The sequence below is a fragment of the Neoarius graeffei genome, chromosome 27 (genome assembly GCF_027579695.1).
Source record: "Neoarius graeffei isolate fNeoGra1 chromosome 27, fNeoGra1.pri, whole genome shotgun sequence".
Lineage (NCBI taxonomy): Eukaryota > Metazoa > Chordata > Actinopteri > Siluriformes > Ariidae > Neoarius > Neoarius graeffei.
Genome location: NC_083595.1, coordinates 25,367,077 through 25,388,634, shown reverse-complemented (window position 1 = coordinate 25,388,634; position 21,558 = coordinate 25,367,077). Strand labels below are relative to the sequence as shown.

General features: G+C 44.2%; 1 protein-coding gene across 2 annotated transcripts in view; it reads left to right on the top strand.

Annotated features, from left to right (window-relative positions):
• The window catches only part of ndufs3 (NADH:ubiquinone oxidoreductase core subunit S3), an 81,648-nt gene that overhangs the window by 33,669 nt on the left and 26,421 nt on the right, over positions 1 to 21,558 (top strand). For both annotated transcript variants that reach the window (XM_060911779.1, XM_060911778.1), the window contains exons 2-6: positions 10,804 to 10,866; positions 11,221 to 11,318; positions 11,517 to 11,666; positions 14,037 to 14,162; positions 14,276 to 14,395. In XM_060911779.1, coding sequence (XP_060767762.1) covers positions 10,804 to 10,866; positions 11,221 to 11,318; positions 11,517 to 11,666; positions 14,037 to 14,162; positions 14,276 to 14,395 — 557 coding nt within the window. The remainder of the gene's footprint in view (positions 1 to 10,803; positions 10,867 to 11,220; positions 11,319 to 11,516; positions 11,667 to 14,036; positions 14,163 to 14,275; positions 14,396 to 21,558) is intronic.

The window sequence follows — 21,558 nt, the reverse complement described above, 5'->3', positions numbered from 1 at the left end:
AAGAATGCAGGAAATCACATTGTAGGATTTTTAATGAATTAATTGGTAAATTCCTCGGTAAAATAAGTATTTGGTCACCTACAAACAAGCAAGATTTCTGGCTCTCACAGACGTGTAACTACTTCTTTAAGAGGCTCCTCTGTCCTCCACTCGTTACCTGTATTAATGGCACCTGTTTGAACTTATCAGTATAAAAGACACCTGTTCACAATCTCAAACAGTCACACTCCAAACTCCACTATGGCCAAGACCAAAGAGCTGTCAAAGGACACCAGAAACAAAATTGTAGACCTGCACCAGGCTGGGAAGACTGAATCTGCAATAGGTAATCAGCTTGGTGTGAAGAAATCAACTGTGGGAGCAATTATTAGAAAATGGAAGACATACAAGACCACTGATGATCTCCCTCGATCTGGGGCTCCACGCAAGATCTCACCCCGTGGGGTCAAAATGATCACAAGAACGGTGAGCAAAAATCCCAGAACCACACGGGGGGACCTAGTGAATGACCTGCAGAGAGCTGGGACCAAAGTAACAAAGGCGACCATCAGTAACACACTACGCTGCCAGGGACTCAAATCCTGCAGTGCCAGACGTGTCCCCCTGCTTAAGCCAGTACATGTCCAGGCCTGTCTGAAGTTTGCTAGAGAGCATTTGGATGATCCAGAAGAGGATTGGGAGAATGTCATATGGTCAGATGAAACCAAAATAGAACTTTTTGGTAAAAACTCAACTTGTCGTGTTTGGAGGAGAAAGAATGCTGAGTTGCATCCAAAGAACACCATACCTACTGTGAAGCATGGGGGTGGAAACATCATGCTTTGGGGCTGTTTTTCTGCAAAGGGACCAGGACGACTGATCCGTGTAAAGGAAAGAATGAATGGGGCCATGTATCGTGAGATTTTGAGTGAAAACCTCCTTCCATCAGCAAGGGCATTGAAGATGACACGTGGCTGGGTCTTTCAGAATGACAATGATCCCAAACACACCGCCCGGGCAATGAAGAAGTGGCTTCGTAAGAAGCATTTCAAGGTCCTGGAGTGGCCTAGCCAGTCTCCAGATCTCAACCCCATAGAAAATCTTTGGAGGGAGTTGAAAGTCCGTGTTGCCCAGCGACAGCCCCAAAACATCACTGCTCTAGAGGAGATCTGCATGGAGGAATGGGCCAAAATACCAGCAACAGTGTGTGAAAACCTTGTGAAGACTTACAGAAAACGTTTGACCTCTGTCATTGCCAACAAAGGGTATATAACAAAGTATTGAGATGAACTTTTGTTATTGACCAAATACTTATTTTCCACCATAATTTGCAAATAAAATCTTTAAAAATCAGACAATGTGATTTTCTGGATTTTTTTTTTTCTCATTTTGTCTCTCATAGTTGAGGTATAGCTATGATGAAAATTACAGGCCTCTCATCTTTTTAAGTGGGAGAACTTGTGCAATTGGTGACTGACTAAATACTTTTTTGCCCCACTGTATCTCAACACTTGACCACCAGACAGTGAAATTTGTATCTTTTGTTTACATAAGATAGATGGGGTTTTATCCAGGTTTTTTTTTTGTTTGTTTGTTTTATTTTAAACATTTTGCGTTTTGGGGTTGCACAAGCCAGTGCATACTTGATGCCAGTCCCAAGCCTGGCTAGATTGAGGAGGGTTGCGTCAGGAATGTCATCCAGCATAAAAATCTATGCCAAATCAAGTAATGCAGATCATAAATTGGGAAGGATGATCCGCTGTGGTGATCTCTAATGGGAGCAGCCAAAAGATGATTTTTAATTTGCTTTTTAAAAAATGACATGGAATTACTTACTAACACATTTTTATTAGGGCTGTCGAAGTTAACGCGATAACGCATTAACGCGATCTCAATTTATCGCGATTAAAAAAAATAGTGCCGTTAACGCAAATTCTAATTTGGCCCTGCGAGGCACCCGTAGTTCATGTTGAGGCTTGTCGCACGTTGCTTCAACCAGACCCTCCAGGACTTCGCGATGTTGCGATTTGCAACTTCAACGCAAATTCAGCTAGTCCCTGCGAATTCAGGACGGTGTTGCAATTATATCCAATCACTGCAACTTTCCCACAAATTTGACCAATCGTTGGCGTCGTCTTGAGGTGACGTCGACAAACTACCTTACGTCCATGTATACGTTCAAGAGAAGCAGCATGTGCGCAGTGTTGCCAGGTTGGGCGGTTTCAAGTGCATTTTGGCGGGTTTTGAACATATTTTGGGCTGGAAAACGTCAGCAGTATCTGGCAACATTGCATGTGCGAGTCAGTGTTTATGTAGGCTTAAATTCTGTTACTGAAAGTGTGTTGTGTTTACAGGGAAGGACTGTGTGCACTTTACATATTTTTTTACTTAATACAAGAAATTAATGGATGCCAACATTTTTGCCAAAATGGTATTTTATTTTCCATTGTTTAGGCAGCTTCAGCATAATACTGTGAGATTCTGTTCAAATTGTTATTTTTCTTCTATGAAGCCTGATCCATTTATTTTATTAGTTTATAATTATTGTTTAATTTAGTCTTCAGGGGAGACTGCCTGCACACAGTACTAGTATTAATAGTTTTTTTTTTTTCTTACGTGAAAGCTGAGGCATTTATATTATATTTTAAGGTAACTTCATGTTGTGCTGTGAGGTTCTATGCACTTTAACTTTTGAACCAACAGGTGCATTTGGATAAGTAAAGCCTATTTTTCTGCATTTTTGTAGTCCTGGTAATCTTTTATATTGGTAAAGTTGTTTGTAGGACCATTTCTCGGTGTCCCTTTTTTTTTTTTAATCAATAGTTTTTCAGTAATAACTTAATATTTAACATATCACTCAATTTTAATCACAAAAAGAGAAAATCGCAACAATTTCTCGCAACTTTCACTTCCTCCCGCAATGTAATCGCAACAAAAACCTAAAAAACACTGTGTGGCAGTGGGGGCGTGGTCTAGCATCGGTCTGTGACAAGAGGGTGGAGTCGGGGAAGTTAAGTGGCAGAATCACTACACCTGTTGTTAATTAATGCGTTTGTGTGTCTTCCCTGTGACCGCGCCCTATTTAAGGAGAGAGAGTGAGAGCAGAGGGAGCTCTCTCAACAACCAGACGGCTGATGTGTGTGCGTGTGTCTGAGTGTGTGTTTGCGACTGCAAAGTGCAAATAAAAGAGAGTTTTGTGAGATCAGTTCTGTCCTGCCGTCCTTCTGTGCTCCACCCACCTACATGGACTGCTACAGTGGTGCTGAAACCCGGGATCTGAGCACAGAAGACAACAGCCCCATGGAGTCCTCCACCTTCGCCGACCTGATCCTCGCCACGGCCCAACAGAGCCAGCACCAGGCGCTGCTCGCCCTCCGAAAGGAGCAAGAACAACGGATCGAGGCCCTGGTGCTGGCGCAACAGGAAGATCGTCGGGCGTTCCGGCACCTCCTCGCGTCGGTGGGGTCCACCATCTCCACCGCCGCGGGCCCTTCCCCCCTCACCCTCACGAAGATGGGCCCGCAGGACGACCCCGAGGCATTCTTCACGCTCTTTGAGCAGGTAGCAGAGACCTCGGGGTGGCCGGTGGAACAGCGCGCGGCGTGCCTCCTCCCCCTGCTAACGGGAGAGGCGCAGCTGGCCGCTCTACAGCTCCTCACCGACCGCCGGCTGGCCTACGCGGACCTTCGCCGGGCCGTCCTCTAGCGGGTGGGACGCACCCCGGAGCAACAACATCAGCGTTTCTGCGCTTGGAGGAAGTCGGCCGGCCGTTCGCGTTTGGCCAGCAACTCCGGGACGCCTGCTGGCAGTGGTTGAGGGCCGACCGCTGCGACGCCGAGGGACTCCTCGACCAGGTGGTACTGGAACAGTTCGTCGCGCGTCTACCAGCGGGAACCGCAGAGTGGGTCCAGTGCCACTGCCCGGCGTCGCTGGATCAGGCAATCGAGCTGGCGGAGGATCATCTGGCGGCTGTCCCGACGGCAGGACAGCAGACAACTCTCTTCTCTCTCTCTCTCTCTCTCTCTCTCTCTCTCTCTCTCTCTCCTCCTCCTCCTCCTCCTCCTGTGTCTTCTCCTCGCCCCATTCCCCCACCGCGGAGATGGGAGCCGGCGCCACCTCAGCCGGCCCGCCGCACCCGCGGTGCCCTTCTGTGTCTCCCTTCTGTGTCTGTCTCTCCCCCCCCCCCCCCCCCCCCTTCAGGTGAGTGAGCCCCAGAGCACTAGTGCAGAGAGGAAGCCCGGGCCGGTTTGCTGTCGCTGCGGGGAACCGGGCCACCTCCAACAGCAGTGCTCGATAATGGAGGTGGGCGCGGTGGTTCGGATCCCCAACGCGCCAGGAGCCGCCCTCGATCAGGCCAGAGCGTATCGCATACCGGTGAGTATCCAAGGGGATACATATCAGGCGTTGGTGGATTCTGGCTGTAATCAGACCTCAATCCACCAAAACCTGGTGCAAGATGAGGCTTTGGGGGGAGCACAATTGGTGAAGGTGTTGTGTGTGCATGGGGATGTTCACAACTACCCTTTAGTGTCGGTCCACATTATTTTCAGAGGGGAAAAATTTATAGTGAAGGCGGCGGTTAATCCTCTCCTTACCCACTCTTTAATTTTGGGGACTGATTGGCCGGGGTTTAATGACACACTTAGTACAGAGTGGGTCCTGCCATTTGACAGGGGGAGGTCCCGGTGTCGCTTTGGCGGGAGCAGCTGTCACAGAGCCGTCTACGTCATCTCCGCACCAGAGTGAGGAGCCGCTGGCTCCTCCTCTCTCTATTGGGGAATCCCTTGCGGATTTCCCATTAGAGCAATCGCGAGACGGGACTCTGCGGCATGCGTTTGACCAAGTGAGAGTAATCGATGGTCAAACGCTCCAGCCGAACGCCACCCCGTCCTTCCCCTACTTCGCGATTATGAAGGATAGATTATACCGAGTGACGCAGGGCACTCAAACTAAAGAGCGAGTCACGCAGCTTTTAATTCCGAAGAGCCGCCGGGAATTGGTATTCCAGGCGGCTCACTTTAATCCCATGGCTGGACATTTAGGGCAGGATAAAACACTAGCCCGAATAATGGCCCGATTCTATTGGCCGGGGATTCGCGGCGATGTCCGTAGGTGGTGTACGGCATGCCGCGAATGCCAGTTAGTAAATCCAGCGGCCATTCCAAAAGCGCCTTTGCGCCCTCTACCGTTAATCAAGACCCCGTTCGAAAGAATTGGGATGGATCTCGTCGGGCCATTAGATCGGTCAACACGAGGGTACCGCTTTATATTAGTTCTGGTGGACTATGCAACGCGATACCCGGAAGCAGTGCCTCTTCGCAATATCTCAGCACGCAGTATTGTGGAGGCACTCTTCCGCGTCATCTCCCGAGTTGGAATCCTGAAAGAGATTCTGACTGATCAAGGCACCTCGTTTATGTCACGAACACTGAACGAACTGTGGGTTATTAGGTATTAAGCCGATCCGCACCAGCGTGTATCACCCACAAATGGACGGCTTAGTGGAACGGTTTAATCGCACCCTTAAAAACATAATTAAGAAATTTGTAAGTGAGGACGCGCGTAACTGGGATAAATGGCTCGAACCCTTGCTCTTTGCAGTGCGAGAGGTCCCCCAAGCCTCCACGGGGTTCTCCCCATTTGAATTATTATATGGGCGTAAGCCGCGCAGCATTTTAGACGTGCTGCGAGAAAATTGGGAGGAGGGACCTTCACCAAGCAAAAATGAAATTCAATACGTTATTGACCTGCGTGCAAAACTCCACACACTCACACACCTAACCCAGGAGAATTTGCGGCAGGCCCAAGAACGGCAAACCCGCCTGTACGACAAGGGTATGCTCCTTAGAGAGTTTGCACCGGGAGAGAAAGTACTCGTACTGTTGCCCACTTCGAGCTCTAAATTAGTCGCCAAGTGGCAAGGACCCTTTGAGGTCACACGGCAAGTCGGGGACGTCGACTATGAGGTAAAGCGAACGGACAGGGGTGGGGCGCTACAGATTTACCACCTCAGCCTACTCAAACTTTGGAACAAGGAGGTCCCTGTGGCGTTGGTGTCGGTGGTTCCAGAGAAGGTGGAGCTGGGGCTGGAGGTTCAAAAAGGAACATTAGCATCACGTCCCTCTCCAGTCCCCTGTGGAGACCACCTCTCCCCGACCCAACTCGCGGAGGTTGCCCAGTTGCAGACCGAGTTTTGGGACGTGTTCTCACCCCTGCCCGGCCGCACCAACCTCATAGAGCACCACATTGAGACGCCCCCGGGGGTGGTAGTGCGTAGCCGCCCTTAGAGGTTACCCGAACACAAGAAAAAGGTGGTTCGGGAAGAACTCGAGGCCATGCTCAAAATGGGCATCGTCGAGGAGTCCCACAGTGACTGGAGCAGCCCGGTGGTCTTGGTACCCAAGGCCGACGGGTCGGTTCGGTTCTGTGTGGACTATAGAAAAGTCAACGCGGTGTCTAAATTCGATGCGTACCCAATGCCTCGTATTGATGATTTGCTCGATCGGCTAGGCACGGCTTGTTTTTACTCGACACTGGATTTAACAAAAGGTTATTGGCAGATCCCCTTGACTCCATTATCCCGTGAAAAAACGGCCTTTTCCACGCCGTTCGGCTTATACCAATTCGTCACACTTCCTTTTGGGCTGTTTGGGGCGCCCGCTATGTTTCAGCGGCTGATGGACAGGGTCCTCCGCCCCACGCCACCTATGCGGCCGCGTACTTAGATGATATCATTATTTATAGTAATGACTGGCCGCGGCACCTACAACACCTGAGGGCCGTCCTTAGGTCGCTGAGGCGGGCGGGTCTCACGGCCAACCCGAAGAAGTGTGCGATTGGGCGGGTGGAAGTACGGTATCTGGGCTTCCACTTGGGCAACGGGCAGGTACGTCCCCAAATTAACAAGACTGCAGCGATTGTGGCCTGCCCGAGGCCCAAGACCAAAAAGGGGGTGAGACAGTTCCTGGGGCTGGCTGGCTATTATCGTAGGTTTATACCTAATTATTCGGACTTCACCAGCCCGCTGACTGATCTGACTAAAAAGGGGGCACCAGATCTGGGCCAGTGGACGGAGCAATGCCAGCGGGCTTTTTCTAAGGTTAAGGCTGCACTGTATGGGGGGCCACTTTTACACTCCCCTGACTTTTCTCTCCCCTTTATGTTGCAGACGGATGCGTCGGACAGAGGGCTGGGGGCCATTTTGTCCCAGCAGGTGGAGGGGGAGGATCGCCCCGTCTTGTACATTAGTCGCAAGCTGTCGGTGCGTGAGGGGCGCTACAGCACCATCGAGAAGGAGTGCCTGGCGATCAAGTGGGCGGTCCTCGCCCTCCAGTACTACCTGCTGGGACGCCCTTTCACCCTCTGTTCGGACCACGCGCCCCTCCAGTGGCTCCACCGCATGAAGGATGCCAATGCGCGGATCACCCGTTGGTATCTGGCACTCCAACCCTTTAACTTCAAGGTGATCCACAGGCTGGGGGCGCAGATGGTCGTGGCGGACTTCCTCTCTCCCGTCAAGGGGGGGGGGAGTCGGCTGCGGGCCGGACGGCTGCCCGGCCTGACGGCTGCCCGGCCTGAGTCGGGCGGTGGGGGTATGTGGCAGCGGGGGCGTGGTCTAGCATCGGTCTGTGACAGGAGGGCGGAGTCAGGGAAATTAAGTGGCAGAATCACTACACTTGTTGTTAATGTGTTTGTGTGTCTTCCCAGTGACCGCGCCCTATTTAAAGAGAGAGAGTGAGAGCAGAGGGAGCTCTCTCGACAACCAGACGGCTGATGTGTGCGCGTGTGTCTGAGTGTGTGTTTGCGACTGCAAAGTGCAAATAAAAGAGTTTTGTGAGATCAGTTCTGTCCTGCCGTCCTTCTGTGCTCCACCCACCTACATGGACTGCTACACACCGCAACTTTCATCACAATTTTTTGGAAAACCCCCCGCAACATCAGAAATTTTAGCCCACAACAATCACAAAAAAGGCCCGCGGAATCCTGGGGGGACTGATGAGTAAGTGTGAGTGATGGAGAAAGGTCTGTTAAACGGGAAGTTTCATTTCAAAAGTAGAGTGTGATTGAGTTGGTTTTGGTATGCACTTTGCAGTTCTAAAATACTTTTGTAAAGTGAGATTTCAGTATGCTGTAGCACTGTGATATGACACTAAATGTCTTTATTGAAGTCCAACTGCAATTTATTTTTGTTTGCACAGCACTGTCAAGTCCTATAGGCTGTGACTGAATACAACTCCAGCACAACTGAAGTTTTATTTCATTTTTATTTTCTTTTGTCACACATGTCTGAACTGAGACACAGTAGTATGTGACTACATGTTTTATATTTGAGACTACAGCTCCCTAATCCATCACAAAATCCAATTGTGTTTTGTATGTTCAGTACTGCCTAGTATGTGAGTGAATCAACTCCCTTACCATTTTCTCTTGTCCCAGCAGTTTTTAACAAGTACTTTTAGCATAAAATGTGTTCACCATTTTAATTGTAACATTTCACTTTAAAAGCCTTATTCATTTACATAGATTTTAAAAAATGCGATTAATCGCGATTAACTATATGAAATTGAGATTAATCGCAATTAAATTTTTTAATCGCTTGACAGCCCTAATTTTTATAGAAAATTATTTACGACGCTTTCATTTCCTTTTTCGAACAATCTGCGGTGTATTGTAATGTCTTAGCTCTTTATTTTATTTAGTTTTTTTTTTGTCACTTTCTCGTTGTCTTTCTTTTGTATGTACAAATAGTTACGTACATTTTTTTATACATGTTCGAAATAAAAAATTCATTCAAATAAATTCATTCAAATTAATTAATTCATTCATTCATTAAAACAGTTGTTAGTCCACTAACTTGTTGGACCTTTTGACAGTTTCTGTCATGTAAGGGCGATAGACGGATGTAAGTGCAGGTAGAGTTTTATTGAAAACACGCTAATAAACAGATCCAAAACAGAGACAAAGACTGAGTCGACAAACAGGCAGTGGTCAAGTGAGGCACAGGCAGGATATCGGCGGTAATGCAAGACTCAAAGTCCAAAACCAGGAAAGCAACACAAAATACAAGGCTTGGTAATGTCAGATGCAGGTTAGAGTGTATACTTCTCAAAATCTGTGTGTTAAAGGAAAAGGCAACTTTTGTACAAAACCAGGTGTGTAATAGGAGAAAAACATATACATAATCAATTCCGTTAATTATTTCCATTATATATCGAACATGCAAAAATATTTTTAACTTTGAAATCATGAATTGACACAGAGGAGTCGAAGTTGGAGGAGGCAGCCATTTTGAGATTGTGGGCAACTATAAACCAATCAGAATCTTTCGTTAATGCGCCTCCCTCTGATCTGTGACGTCACTGAGCCCATGAAAACAGTGTTTACAAACTGATCACTGTGATTAGGAGTCCCGGCGGGTGGCTTGTATTTGATTCGTTTATATCCCGACCTTGTCAGCTGTCAGATTTATGTTCATGGACCCGGTAAGCTGGTAAATAATATATATATATATATATTTTTTTTTTTTCTTTACCAAATTCTAACAGAAAACGAGAGCGCCCGAAAGGGAAAACCGAGCCGCTTCACGCATGCGCAGTAGGCTTGGTAGGACAAATCCAAATAGGAGTCATTCAGCCATGTTTTTGCTCCGTGTTTTTACTCAACCAAAGTTATACAGTATTATGAGCTTTAAGTTGCATAAATAAAACCATTTGGTGAAACTTTGAAGAAGCGATTGTACTGGTTTTTTACCTTATTACCATGAAGCACTGAAGAGTTCTTTTCAGTGGTGGGCCGCATGACGTCACGCAGTAGATCAATATGGCGGAACGCATCTTCGCTGAGCTCAGCGCAAGCCAATATTATTAAAAGTTAAAAGATACTGTTATGCGGTCTGTTCTTTCTCTATAAATTCCATGATCGATTACTTTATATATTTATCTATTTGTGGTGATTTTGTACAAAAGTTGCCTTTTCCTTTAATGAGAGTCCTTATATCTGTGTTGTGATTGAGCTCTCATCAGGAACAGGTGAGATGATGATGATGATGATGATTAGTCCTAATGGTGTGCGTGCGCTTTGTATTCTGCGGCTGCATGCTCCAATGTGTGTGGACATGACCGATGTAACCAGGCAGCTGTTTGACACGTCAAGTTTGATATTGAATAGTAATGATGTAAAGTGAAGGTGCTGGTTCACTGCTGTCCACCAGGCACCCAGCAGAGTCGCACCATAAATGTCATGGTGGTGTTTCTGGTGCATGGCATGTGGTATCAAAGAAAGGAATAAATATGTATTTGTAACTGTGACGTGTATCTCATTATTGGTATCACCGTCACAAGACAATGCAGCAATTTACTGATGTGAAATACACTACACAATTTGATGGTTCATATGCTATAATAGTATTCTTCTATTCAAGTTGATTTTGTGCCCTTGCAAATTATTTTATTCATACGCTGATTAGGAGCTCCATGTTTTAGGCAGTGACCAAATATCTTATTAGAGTTGCTGTTTTTCTATAGGTAAATCTAAAGTAGCATTATACTGTGAGCACTATACGGCTTCAAAAATGCTATTATGGCCATGTAATCATATTTTTAAACTTTTGATTGTGAATTAATAAAAATGTTCTGCCTTCTGCTAAGTTGGTTGTATTATTGTATGGATTATGCTTATTAATTTCCAAATGGTTCAAATTATGTTGCATCTTTTCATGCAATTAAAATTCCTGGGGGGGGAGCTGTCTACTAAATTAATGCAATTTTTTTTTTTTCTTAGTTGGTCAGTGATTTATTCATGATTCCGTCTGTGTCTCTGTCGTAGCTGCGAGTTGGAATGCTGCACTGATCCCAGCACGTTCTGAAGCAACAGCAACTGAGACAAGACGTGAGTAGTCCTAACTTACTGCTGGACCCTTTGGACTAGATATTTTCTCCTTAAGAAGTTGCATCTCTGTCAAAAACCTTTCAGCAAACTAGAAATAAAGCCCTGCATTTGGCTCATTTTGCCTAATGTTGAGTAACATTTTATTTAACTAATAAATGTTAATATTGACACTAGAATATCTAGAGTTCTTGTGGTGTGGGTTTAAAAAAATGGTATTAATGTGTGTACAGCTATAGAATAAATTAAGAAATCACTTTTTCCATAGCTGTAGAAATGTTTCCCATGTTTTAGGTTCTTGGGTCATGTCAGTTTTAGGCTTTACTTTTCTAACTTTGCTGTACTGTGTGTTTATAGCTACAGTTAGGCCCAAGGATGCAGTGACTCATAAGCAACTGTCCCAGTTTGGGGAATACGTGGCTGAAATTCTTCCCAAATATGTGCAACAAGTTCAGGTACCCTGCTCAAATCAACTTTCTGTTCCACTGGTTTTCCCTCATATAATGCAGTGTTCAAAACTAGACCAATATTTAATTCGTACATTTTAAGTGACCTTCATAACTCCTGCTATTTCCAAAGCTGCTATAAACATCTCTTATTTGGCATGTGATCACACTATTTGTTCAACTAATATAAGATGTGTGTATCTTTAGGTGACATGCTACAACGAGCTGGAGGTTATGATCCACCCAGAGGGAATCATACCTGTGTTGACTTTCCTTCGGGATCACACCAATGCCCAGTTCCGCAACATGACTGACCTCACTGCAGTTGATGTTCCAACTCGGCAAAACCGCTTTGAGGTCAGAACACGTATAGCCTGAAGGAAATTAGTAATCAACCTCATGCCTTCTGATCGAATTGGTGTTGAGTCAAATCATTCCCACTTTTTAAAGTACCTTTGAACATTGAACTTCTTTTCTGATATGCAAACGTGATGGGAAATGACTGACAGCTGATTCTAGGAATAGTAAAAGCATTCTTTTAGAGCAGAAGTCCCTTTTTTAATAATAAAAAAAAAAAAAGGGGGGCGTCGTGGCTCAGGTGGATAAGGCGCCATACCATAAATCCGGGGACCCGGGTTTGATTCCGACCCGAGGTCATTTCCCGATCCCTCCCCGTCTCTCTCCCGCTCATTTCCTGTCTCTACACTGTCCTATCCAATAAAGGTGGAAAAAGCTCCAAAAAATAATCTTTAAAAAAAAAAAGATGCAATGTAAAGAACCTGTAACAGTTGATGATGCTCACTAAGTAAAGCTCATTTGCATTTATTTTATGGTCTCGCAAGAATCTGAAGCAAATATCATACATGATATTGTGTTATATAAACAGTAATATGTGAAGTGCCGTTCCAACTTCAGCTTTATAAAGCATATTTTAAGCATAATGAATACCCTTTATGCAAAACTATTAATGTTTCCTTTAAAATTTTAATATTTTTGGAAATATCAACAGCTTGTTCTCTTCTGCATTTACCTGTATGTACAGACATGTCTGCAGATTTCCATCACTGTATGAAATGTTTTTAAGTGGAAGACGTACAATTACAAAACTAAGAGAGCCCAGTCAACGGAGTTTATTAGAATTTTTGCCCTCCGTCTTTCTTTTATTCACAGTAAAAGGCTTATGCTTCAGGGTCACGGGTGAGCTGGAGCCAATCTCAGCTGAGTTCAGGTGAAATGTGGGTTACACCCTGGGCAGGTTGCCGATCTTTCGCAGGGCTAACACAGAGATGAACGACCATTCACGTTCACACTTGGGAGGAATTTAGAGTAGCCAGTTGACCTAATCCATGTCTTTTTGGACTGTGGGAGGAAACTTGAATTTTAATTTTAACTTGAATGTTTAAATTATATGTGTTGTTAGTAGGGCTGTAACGATATGTGTATCGAAATCGCGATACGCAGAGCCACGATCCGTATCGCGATACAAGAAAGCAGAATCGCGGTACACCCTTTCAAACTTCTCCTCAGCCCAAAAACAGAGGCGCTTCCAAACTTCAATTTATGAATACTTTACTTTTTATTTAAATTACATTTTAAACTTACTTAAATTACTTTTATTTTTTTATATCTATTAGTAAGTCGTTTTTTCGCCGACCTGCGACAATCTTCTGCGAGTCACGCAACGTCCACACTCGCCACTGGCAGAGCATTCATTTCTTTTAAGCGGTCGCCATTCTGGTTGCGACGCGGGGAGCGAATCTGTAAACAAGCAGCTCATTGGCTGGCTAGGTGTGCCACAAGCCAATCACAATCACTTGACCGGAAAGGCATGCAGTGTTGCCAGATTGGGCAGGTTTAGGTTCTTTTTGGCTGGTTTTGAACATATTTTGGGGTGGAAAACGTTAGCAATATCTGGCAACACTGAAGGCATGTCTGCTTGGGCGGAAGCCTTCTGCGGCAGTTACATTTTGACACGCGAGCAATGTTTCACCATAAAAATTCCGTAATTTCCATCTGTTTTCCGTGATGACAGAAAATCATTGGCCCTATGAGAGTGAGACAGTGAGCGAGCCACCCCCCCCAAAAAAAAATCTTAACGGATTTACACGATTTGGAAAAATGACTTTTTCAGAACCGAAAAAAACAGAGCTTCCGGCTCAACAGTATTATTTTGAGAAATAAAACAATCTTTGGATATACATTTGTTCATTTTTGCATACATATTACTCATTCTCTGCAGTGGTCTGAATTATTTGTTATTAAATAGTTAATGTAAGTAAGTAAATGTTAAGTCAAATTTACTACTTTAAAAAAACATTTAAAAAAAATTGTGGGCGTATCGAATCGTGGGTCAAAAATCACGATTCGAATCGTGAGTTGGGTGTATCGTTACAGCCCTAGTTGTTAGTATTGTGATGATTTCAGCTGTCCAGTGAAAACCAATGTTTTCTTAATATTAATCATGACTTGACTTGTTCTCTAGAATCCTAAATATTTTCTGATAAAGCTTCATTCTGCTTAATTGTCACACAGTACTTTTGAAAAGTAACCATAAAAAATAAATTGGAACTTGGGCCTATTGCTCTTAAACAAATATGGAAGTCTCAATATCTCTGAAGAAGAGGTCAATGCTTTGTGTTCTCCCTGTAATTATTTTACCATTGTGTAACATGTATGTGTGACCTGTAGATAAAAAAAAAACCTGAGCAAAATGTTCACGTTTTCCAGATTGTGTATAATCTGCTGTCACTGCGCTTCAACTCTCGCATTCGAGTAAAGACGTACACAGATGAGCTGACACCGGTTGACTCTGCTGTCCCTGTCCATCAAGCGGCCAACTGGTATGAAAGAGAGGTACGTAATCCCTTCTCACCTTTTCCACTTGCTTGTACGCTTTTAAATATCTAAAAGACATACAGTATCTCTACTTGTCGAGTAGATCATGTTACATTTTCTCTTATCCTTAGGTGTGGGACATGTTTGGAGTTTTCTTTGCAAATCATCCGGATCTGAGAAGAATCCTAACAGATTATGGTTTTGAAGGCCATCCATTTAGAAAAGATTTCCCGCTGTCTGGCTATGTAGAGGTAAAGAGATTTGTTCTTTCCGCAAGGCATTTCAGCATCTGTCAGTTATTTCTTCTATTTGATATTTAGGGAATAACACACAACAATGAATGATATACAATCCCAATTCCAAAAAAGTTGGGACACCGTCTAAAATATAAATAAAAAATGTGTGTGAAGATTTGCAAATCATAGAAACCTGATAGTTCATGGAAGATGGTACAAAAACAACATAAATGTTGAAACAAATTTTATTTCTATTTATTTTTGAAAAAAAATTTGCTCATTTTGAATTTGATGTCACGTTTGTTTGTATAGCGTTTTTAACAATAGACATTGTCCCAAAGCAGCTTTACAGAATCTGAATGAGCCAATTTTATCCCTAATCTATCCCCATTGAGCAAGCCCGTGACAACAGTGGCAAGGAAAAACTCCTCCAGATGACACGAGGAAGAAACCTCGAGAGAAACCAGACCCAAAAGGGAACCAATCCTCACCTGGACAACAGACAACATGACTACAACATTAACAGTTTTAACATGAAGTCAGTTTCGTTGATGTTATAAACTCTTCATTCATGGGAACTTGAGTGCAAAACTGTTCATGACAACCGCAGTCCCAAAGTTAGCAAGCCAACTGTAGTCCTCAGCCACAAAAGCATTACTGTAAGTGTCCAGAGTGTCTTCCAAGTGTGACTTTCAACTGTCCATATGGGGCCATCCTCCACAGGAGCGATGTGATGAGACTCCAACCAGACACAGGGCATCAGGATAGATCAGGCAGGTCCGAGGAGCAGAAGAGGTCAGCATCTCGATCCCAGGATTGACATGTAACTCAGAGGGACAGATTTTGGGGGGAGAAGAGAGAGAAAACACACAGGTTGTTAGGTATGCCCAATGTCACCTGAATAAGTAGGTACGGTATACATTTTGTGCTGAGTACAAGCAGGGACTCCGGCAAAAATAACTATGACAGCATAACTAAAAGGGGAGAGCCAGAAGGTAACATAGGCATGAGGGAGTCCCAGGACATAAAGCAGCCAGCCACTACACCGTCGTCAAACTCGAGTGAGCAAGCAAGTGGGGGACTGACAGCATCCATGCATCCCAGTTTACCAAAACACTGTCTGAGGACCCTCCAGATCTACTCCTTTAACTCATAAACACCATTAACAAAAGGCTTGACGAAACAGATATGTTTTCAGCCTAGACTTAAATGCTGAGACTGTCTGATTCCCGAACGCTACTTGGAAGGCTGTTCCATAACTGTGGGGCTTTGTAAGAAAAGGCTCTGCCCCCTGATGTAGCCTTCACTATACGAGGTACAAGCAGATAGCCTGCACCTTTTGATCCAAGTAGGTGTGGCGGGTCATAAAGGACCAGAAGTTCACTCGGGTACTGTGGTGCGAGACCATTCAGTACTTTAAAAGTCAATAGTAGTATTTTATAATCAATACAAAATTTGATTGGGAGCCAATGCAGTGTGGATAAGACAGGGGTGATGTGGTCATATTTTCTAGTTCTAGTAAGGACTCTTGTTGCTGCATTTTGAACTAACTGGAGCTTGCTTATGCACTTATTGGAACATCCAGACGGTAAGGCATTACAATAATCCAACCTGGAGGTAATGAAAACATGAACTAGTTTTTCTGTGTTGTGTAGGGACATTAAATTTCTTATCTTGGCAATATTTCTGAGATGGGGGGGGGAAGCTATCCTGGTAATGTTATCAAAGTGAGTTTCGAATGAACGAGTCGAAGCATGCTCGAGTTTGCAGTGATCACTTCGTGAAAGGTTTGTATATCCCTCTCAGCTATGCCGTTAGTGTTTTCCAAGTACTTTTCTTGCTACGTGTTATTTTACAGTTTTTTTTTTTTTTAAAGTCACAAAGCACTAAAGTCCCCAGCTGTTTCTTTGTTTACTCCTCACAAAGTCCATATGCTTAAAGGTTGCGACAAAACTCTTACCCAGCCGTACAGTTACAATGCACCGTGATCACTTCTCCGCCTTGTTTAACTAAGATCCAGGTCTATTAAAGGTGTTTCTGATGATCTTTGGGAATGATTTACCTGAGAGATAAGAGCCAACACAAGTGAGAATCAAGAGAACTGTTAGTTGTTTACACTTCAACTTGCAGCACTTCGTTGTAAAGACGCGAACGAAAAGCTTTAAAAAAAAAAATACTTACACGAGCAAAAACAATACAGGGTTCATTCGGCGACTTGATACCGAGGTCCTTTACCCAGCCACGTACAAAAAAGTTGTTGGAAGCCTCCATACTCTTCCACACTTTAATCTGTTTTGCAGTGTCGAAGGATTTCTGCAACACCAGATAGTTCGAGATGTCGGGGAACTCGACTAAAGGGTAGTTTGAGATCGTATGACACATCCTTCTTTACCAAACTGTCGGGGTCTGTTCCATTGCACATAGCAATCTTCTGAATATATCTAAAGTGAGCAGTGGCTTCTAGATTATGAGCATACCCCAAGTTATACTATTCAAAAAAAGTAGGGGCTATTTTATTTTGAGATCCAAATTTTCACATATACAAAGGGATACGAAAGCATGTTGTATAGTTCCTGACTGAGGAAGCATTTCCAAAGAAATTCATCACCCAAACACATGAATGACACTCTCATGATCAGCACGGGATGCTACTGATGATCAAGGGGGTCGTGCCACAAATTTGCATGACTCTGAATTGGAAGGTTAGAGTCACTCCAAAGGAAGATTTTGAAGAGACAGCATCAGATTATCAGTGGTTGAAGTGGTTAAACAGAGACCATGCGCCGTCTAACACAGGATGAGAGGTTACGTGCCCTTGGCATGCTACAGGTTGGCACAAGACAGGTCGTTGTGGCAAGAGCACTGAATGTTTCCCAGTCTGTCATCAGCAGATTATGGTCCAGACATCGTGCTACAGGGTCTGTTCAGGATAGACCACGATCCGGTCGACCAAGGGCAACAACTCAGGCTCAGGACAGATTCATCCGCACTATTGCCTTGAGAAATCGTATGGTAACAGCAAATCGGATAAGGTCTCAACTTCGAAGGGATACTGGCTTGGTAGTGAGTGGCCAGACCATCAGGAATCGACTGCACAGATTTCACTTATACGCCCGACGTCCTCGTGTCATTCCCTGTTTGAGGGATCGTCACATTAGGGCCAGACTCCAATGGTGTCGTCATCATCAACGCTGGGATAATCACCGATGGAACCACGTAATGTTCTCAGTTGAGTCGAGGTTCACTGTGGACTTCCTGGACAGATGCAGGAGGGTTTGGCGCCGACGTAACGAACGTTTCCATGACGTTAACGTCATTAGACATGATCCATATGGGGGTGGCTCTGTAATGGTGTGGGGAGGCATCACTGCTGCCAGCAGAACAGACTTGCATGTTGTTGCTGGACGTGTCACAGGGCAGTACTACCGGGACAACATCTTGGCACCCCATGTTGTGCCGTTTGCACGTCGTTATGGCCGCCGTTTCATTTTCCAAGATGACAATGCCAGATGTCATAGGGCCAGGATCGTTACAGATTACCTCCAGCAGCAGAATATCACCAGATTACCATGGCCAGCACTCAGTCCGGACCTTTCCCCCATCGAGCATGTCTGGGACATGCTTGGACAGCGGCTACGCCAACGTCAACAACCTCCTGCCAATGTCCAAGAGCTTGCTGCAGCATTGCAACAGGAATGGAATAACATTGCCCAAAATGACCTGGGACATCTCGTTAGGAGTATGCCACGCCGAATTCGAGCTTGTCTAGCCAACCGAGGGGGTTTTACCCGCTACTGACTCGGTTTTAAAATGGTGGTAAATTTGCTGTGTGACCCTGTGTTTGTGTTGACCCTTATTCTGGAGAATCTGTCCTTTACTGACTGTACACAGGGTTTCAAATAAATTGACAAGTGTTTCCTTAATGTTTTTCTGTCATTTGTTTCCTTCCTGACCTCATGATCTGCATTTCATTCTACTTGTAAATCCAATATCCCCTACTTTTTTTGAATAGTATATCACTAGTTGTTTACATTACAGCAGCCGTTTAGACCACCAGCTATTTCACTTGAGATAAAACCACTAAGAAAAGTAACATGACTGAAACCCAGCAATAAGTGTGCTGGTTTGGGGGGGTTGGATAAGGACGGTCACCTGCAGGACCCTTCCCCATGGCTCCTATTACAGAGTGTTTGGACCTGAACAAACAGTTCAAGGAGTCATATTTAAGTCTTCACATTTCTCATCTCATCTCGTTATCTCTAGCCGCTTTATCCTGTTCTACAGGGTCGCAGGCAAGCTGGAGCCTGTCCCAGCTGACTACGGGCGAAAGGCGGAGTACACCCTGGACAAGTCGCCAGGTCATCACAGGGCTGACACATAGACACAGACAACCATTCACATTCACACCTACGGTCAATTTAGAGTCACCAGTTAACCTAACCTGCATGTCTTTGGACTGTGGGGGGAACCGGAGCACCCGGAGGAAACCCACGCGGACACGGGGAGAACATGCAAACTCCGCACAGAAAGGCCCTCGCCGGCCATGGAGCTCGAACCCGGACCTTCTTGCTGTGAGGCGACAACGCTAACCACTACACCACCGTGCCACCCACAATAGAACATTTCTTTGACAAATGAACAATTTATAGTTCTAATTGATTTTATAATTCTAATTCCAAAGTCGGATAGCTCATTTCTTCTTTCTATAATTTGTTTTCACTCACTTCTCCACTGCCTATCACTACTTTGATTTACAACCCCGATTCCAAAAAGGTTGGGACAAAGTACAAATTGTAAATAAAAACGGAATGCAATGATGTGGAAGTTTCAAAATTCCATATTTTATTCAGAATAGAACACAGATGACATATCAAATGTTTAAACTGAGAAAATATCATTTAAAGGGAAAAATTAGGTGATTTTTAAATTTCGTGACAACACCACATCTCAAAGTTGGGACAAGGCCATGTTTACCACTGTGAGACATCCCCTTTTCTCTTTACAACAGTCTGTAAATGTCTGGGGACTGAGGAGACAAGTTGCTCAAGTTTAGGGATAGGAATGTTAACCCATTCTTGTCTAATGTAGGATTCTAGTTGCTCAACTGTCTTGGGTCTTTTTTGTCGTATCTTCCGTTTTATGATGCGCCAAATGTTTTCTATGGGTGAAAGATCTGGACTGCAGGCTGGCCAGTTCAGTACCTGGACCCTTCTTCTACGCAGCCATGATGCTGTAATTGATGCAGTATGTGGTTTGGCATTGTCATGTTGGAAAATGCAAGGTCTTCCCTGAAAGAGACATCGTCTGGATTGGAGCATATGTTGCTCTAGAACCTGGATATACAAGTGCATCTCAAAAAATTAGAATATTGTGAAAAGTTAAATATTTTCCATCAGTTATTGAAGAAAGTGAAAGTTATATATTATAGACTCATTATACATAAACTAAAATGTTTCAAGCATTTTTCTATTTTAATTTTAATCAGTATGGCATACAGTACATAAAAAAATCAAAATAAATATTAGAATATTTCAGTTCGAGTAAAACAGTATGAACACAGTGTCTCTCTCGGTCTAGTTCAGTACACACAACCACAATCATGGGGAAGACTGCTGACTTGACTGTTGTCCAGAAGATGATCACTGATGCCCTCCACAAGGAGGGTAAGCCACAAAAGGTCATTGCTGAAAAGGGTGGCTGGAAAAGGTGCACAAGCAGCAGGGATGGCCGCAGTCTTGAGAGGATTGTCAAGGAAAGTTGATTCAAGAACTTGGGAGAGCTTCACAAGGAGTGGACTGAGGCTGGTGTCAGTGTATCAAGACCCATCACGAACAGACATCTTCAAGAAAGGGGATACAACTTTCGCATTCCTAAAATCAAGCTACTCCTGAGCCAGAGACAATGTCAGAAGTGTCTTATCTGGGCTAAGGAGAGAAAGAAATGGACTGTTGCTCAGTGGTCCAAAGTCCTCTTTTCAGATGAAAGTACATTTTGCATTTAATGTGGAAATCCTGGTTCTAGAGTCTGGAGGAAGAATGGAGAGGCACAGAATCCAAGGTGTTTGAAGCCCAGTGTGAAGTTTCCACAGTCTGTCATGATTTGGGGTGCCATGTCATCTGCTGGTGTTGGTCCACTGTATTTTATCAAGTCCAAAGTCAACACAGCCATCTACCAGGAGATTTTAGAGCACTTCATGCTTCCATCTGCTGATGAGCTTTTTGGAGATGCTGATTTCCTTTTCCAGCAGGACTTGGCACCTACCCACAGTGCCAAAACTACTACCAAATGGTTTGCTGACCATGATATTACTGTTTGATTGGCCAGCCAACTTGCCTGACCTGAACCCCATAGAGAATCTATGGGGTATTGTCAAGAGGAAGATGAGAAATACCCGACCCAAAAATACACTGGGCTCACGCTAGCCGCTTGCACGTCCGCAAATTGCAAAGTTTTATTCCAATTTGCGAAAAGAAAATCATCTGTATTCGCATTTTATGCGAAAGTCATTTAAAGTTTAAGCAAAATCCATCAAACAATTGCGATTTCTCAAGATAAACAGTACCTTTCGTGTCCATCTTCGATGTTTTGATTTATAACCAATGCTCCCAAGTTTCGAAGCTTCTTATTGGTTGACCGCAAATTACGTCTTCCAATAGCATCGGACCTTACATATAAAATGATCAATTTCCGAGTTGCGCTGATAATGTCGGCAATTCTCGCTCATTAGTGAACAAGATTATAGCGAGGTTTGTTTAAAATAAATTATCCGACTTTACGTATGACAAAAACTTATCTACAAAGTGAGAACATATTAGAATATTCTGTTAGCTTTCTCAGTTAGGGATAAAAACACGATATCACCATTCTAAAGACGTATTTTCTACATATCAACCCTGACAGAACTTTGGAAGAACTCACAGATGAACCAGGATATATCGACCAAGTGTACCTTGTTTTCAGAGCGTTTTGACGCACATCGTTCAAAGTTTTGACTGCAAGTGTTTCATTTGAGAAATTAATGGTGAATATCATTATATTTGGGTTATGAGATTAATTTATAAGAAACAACCATTGATTTTAACTCCCTGAGCTCCTTTCATCCTACCCATAAAGACACCCCCCCCCCAAACACACACACGCGCGCGCACACACGTACCCCAATTATACATACACACACA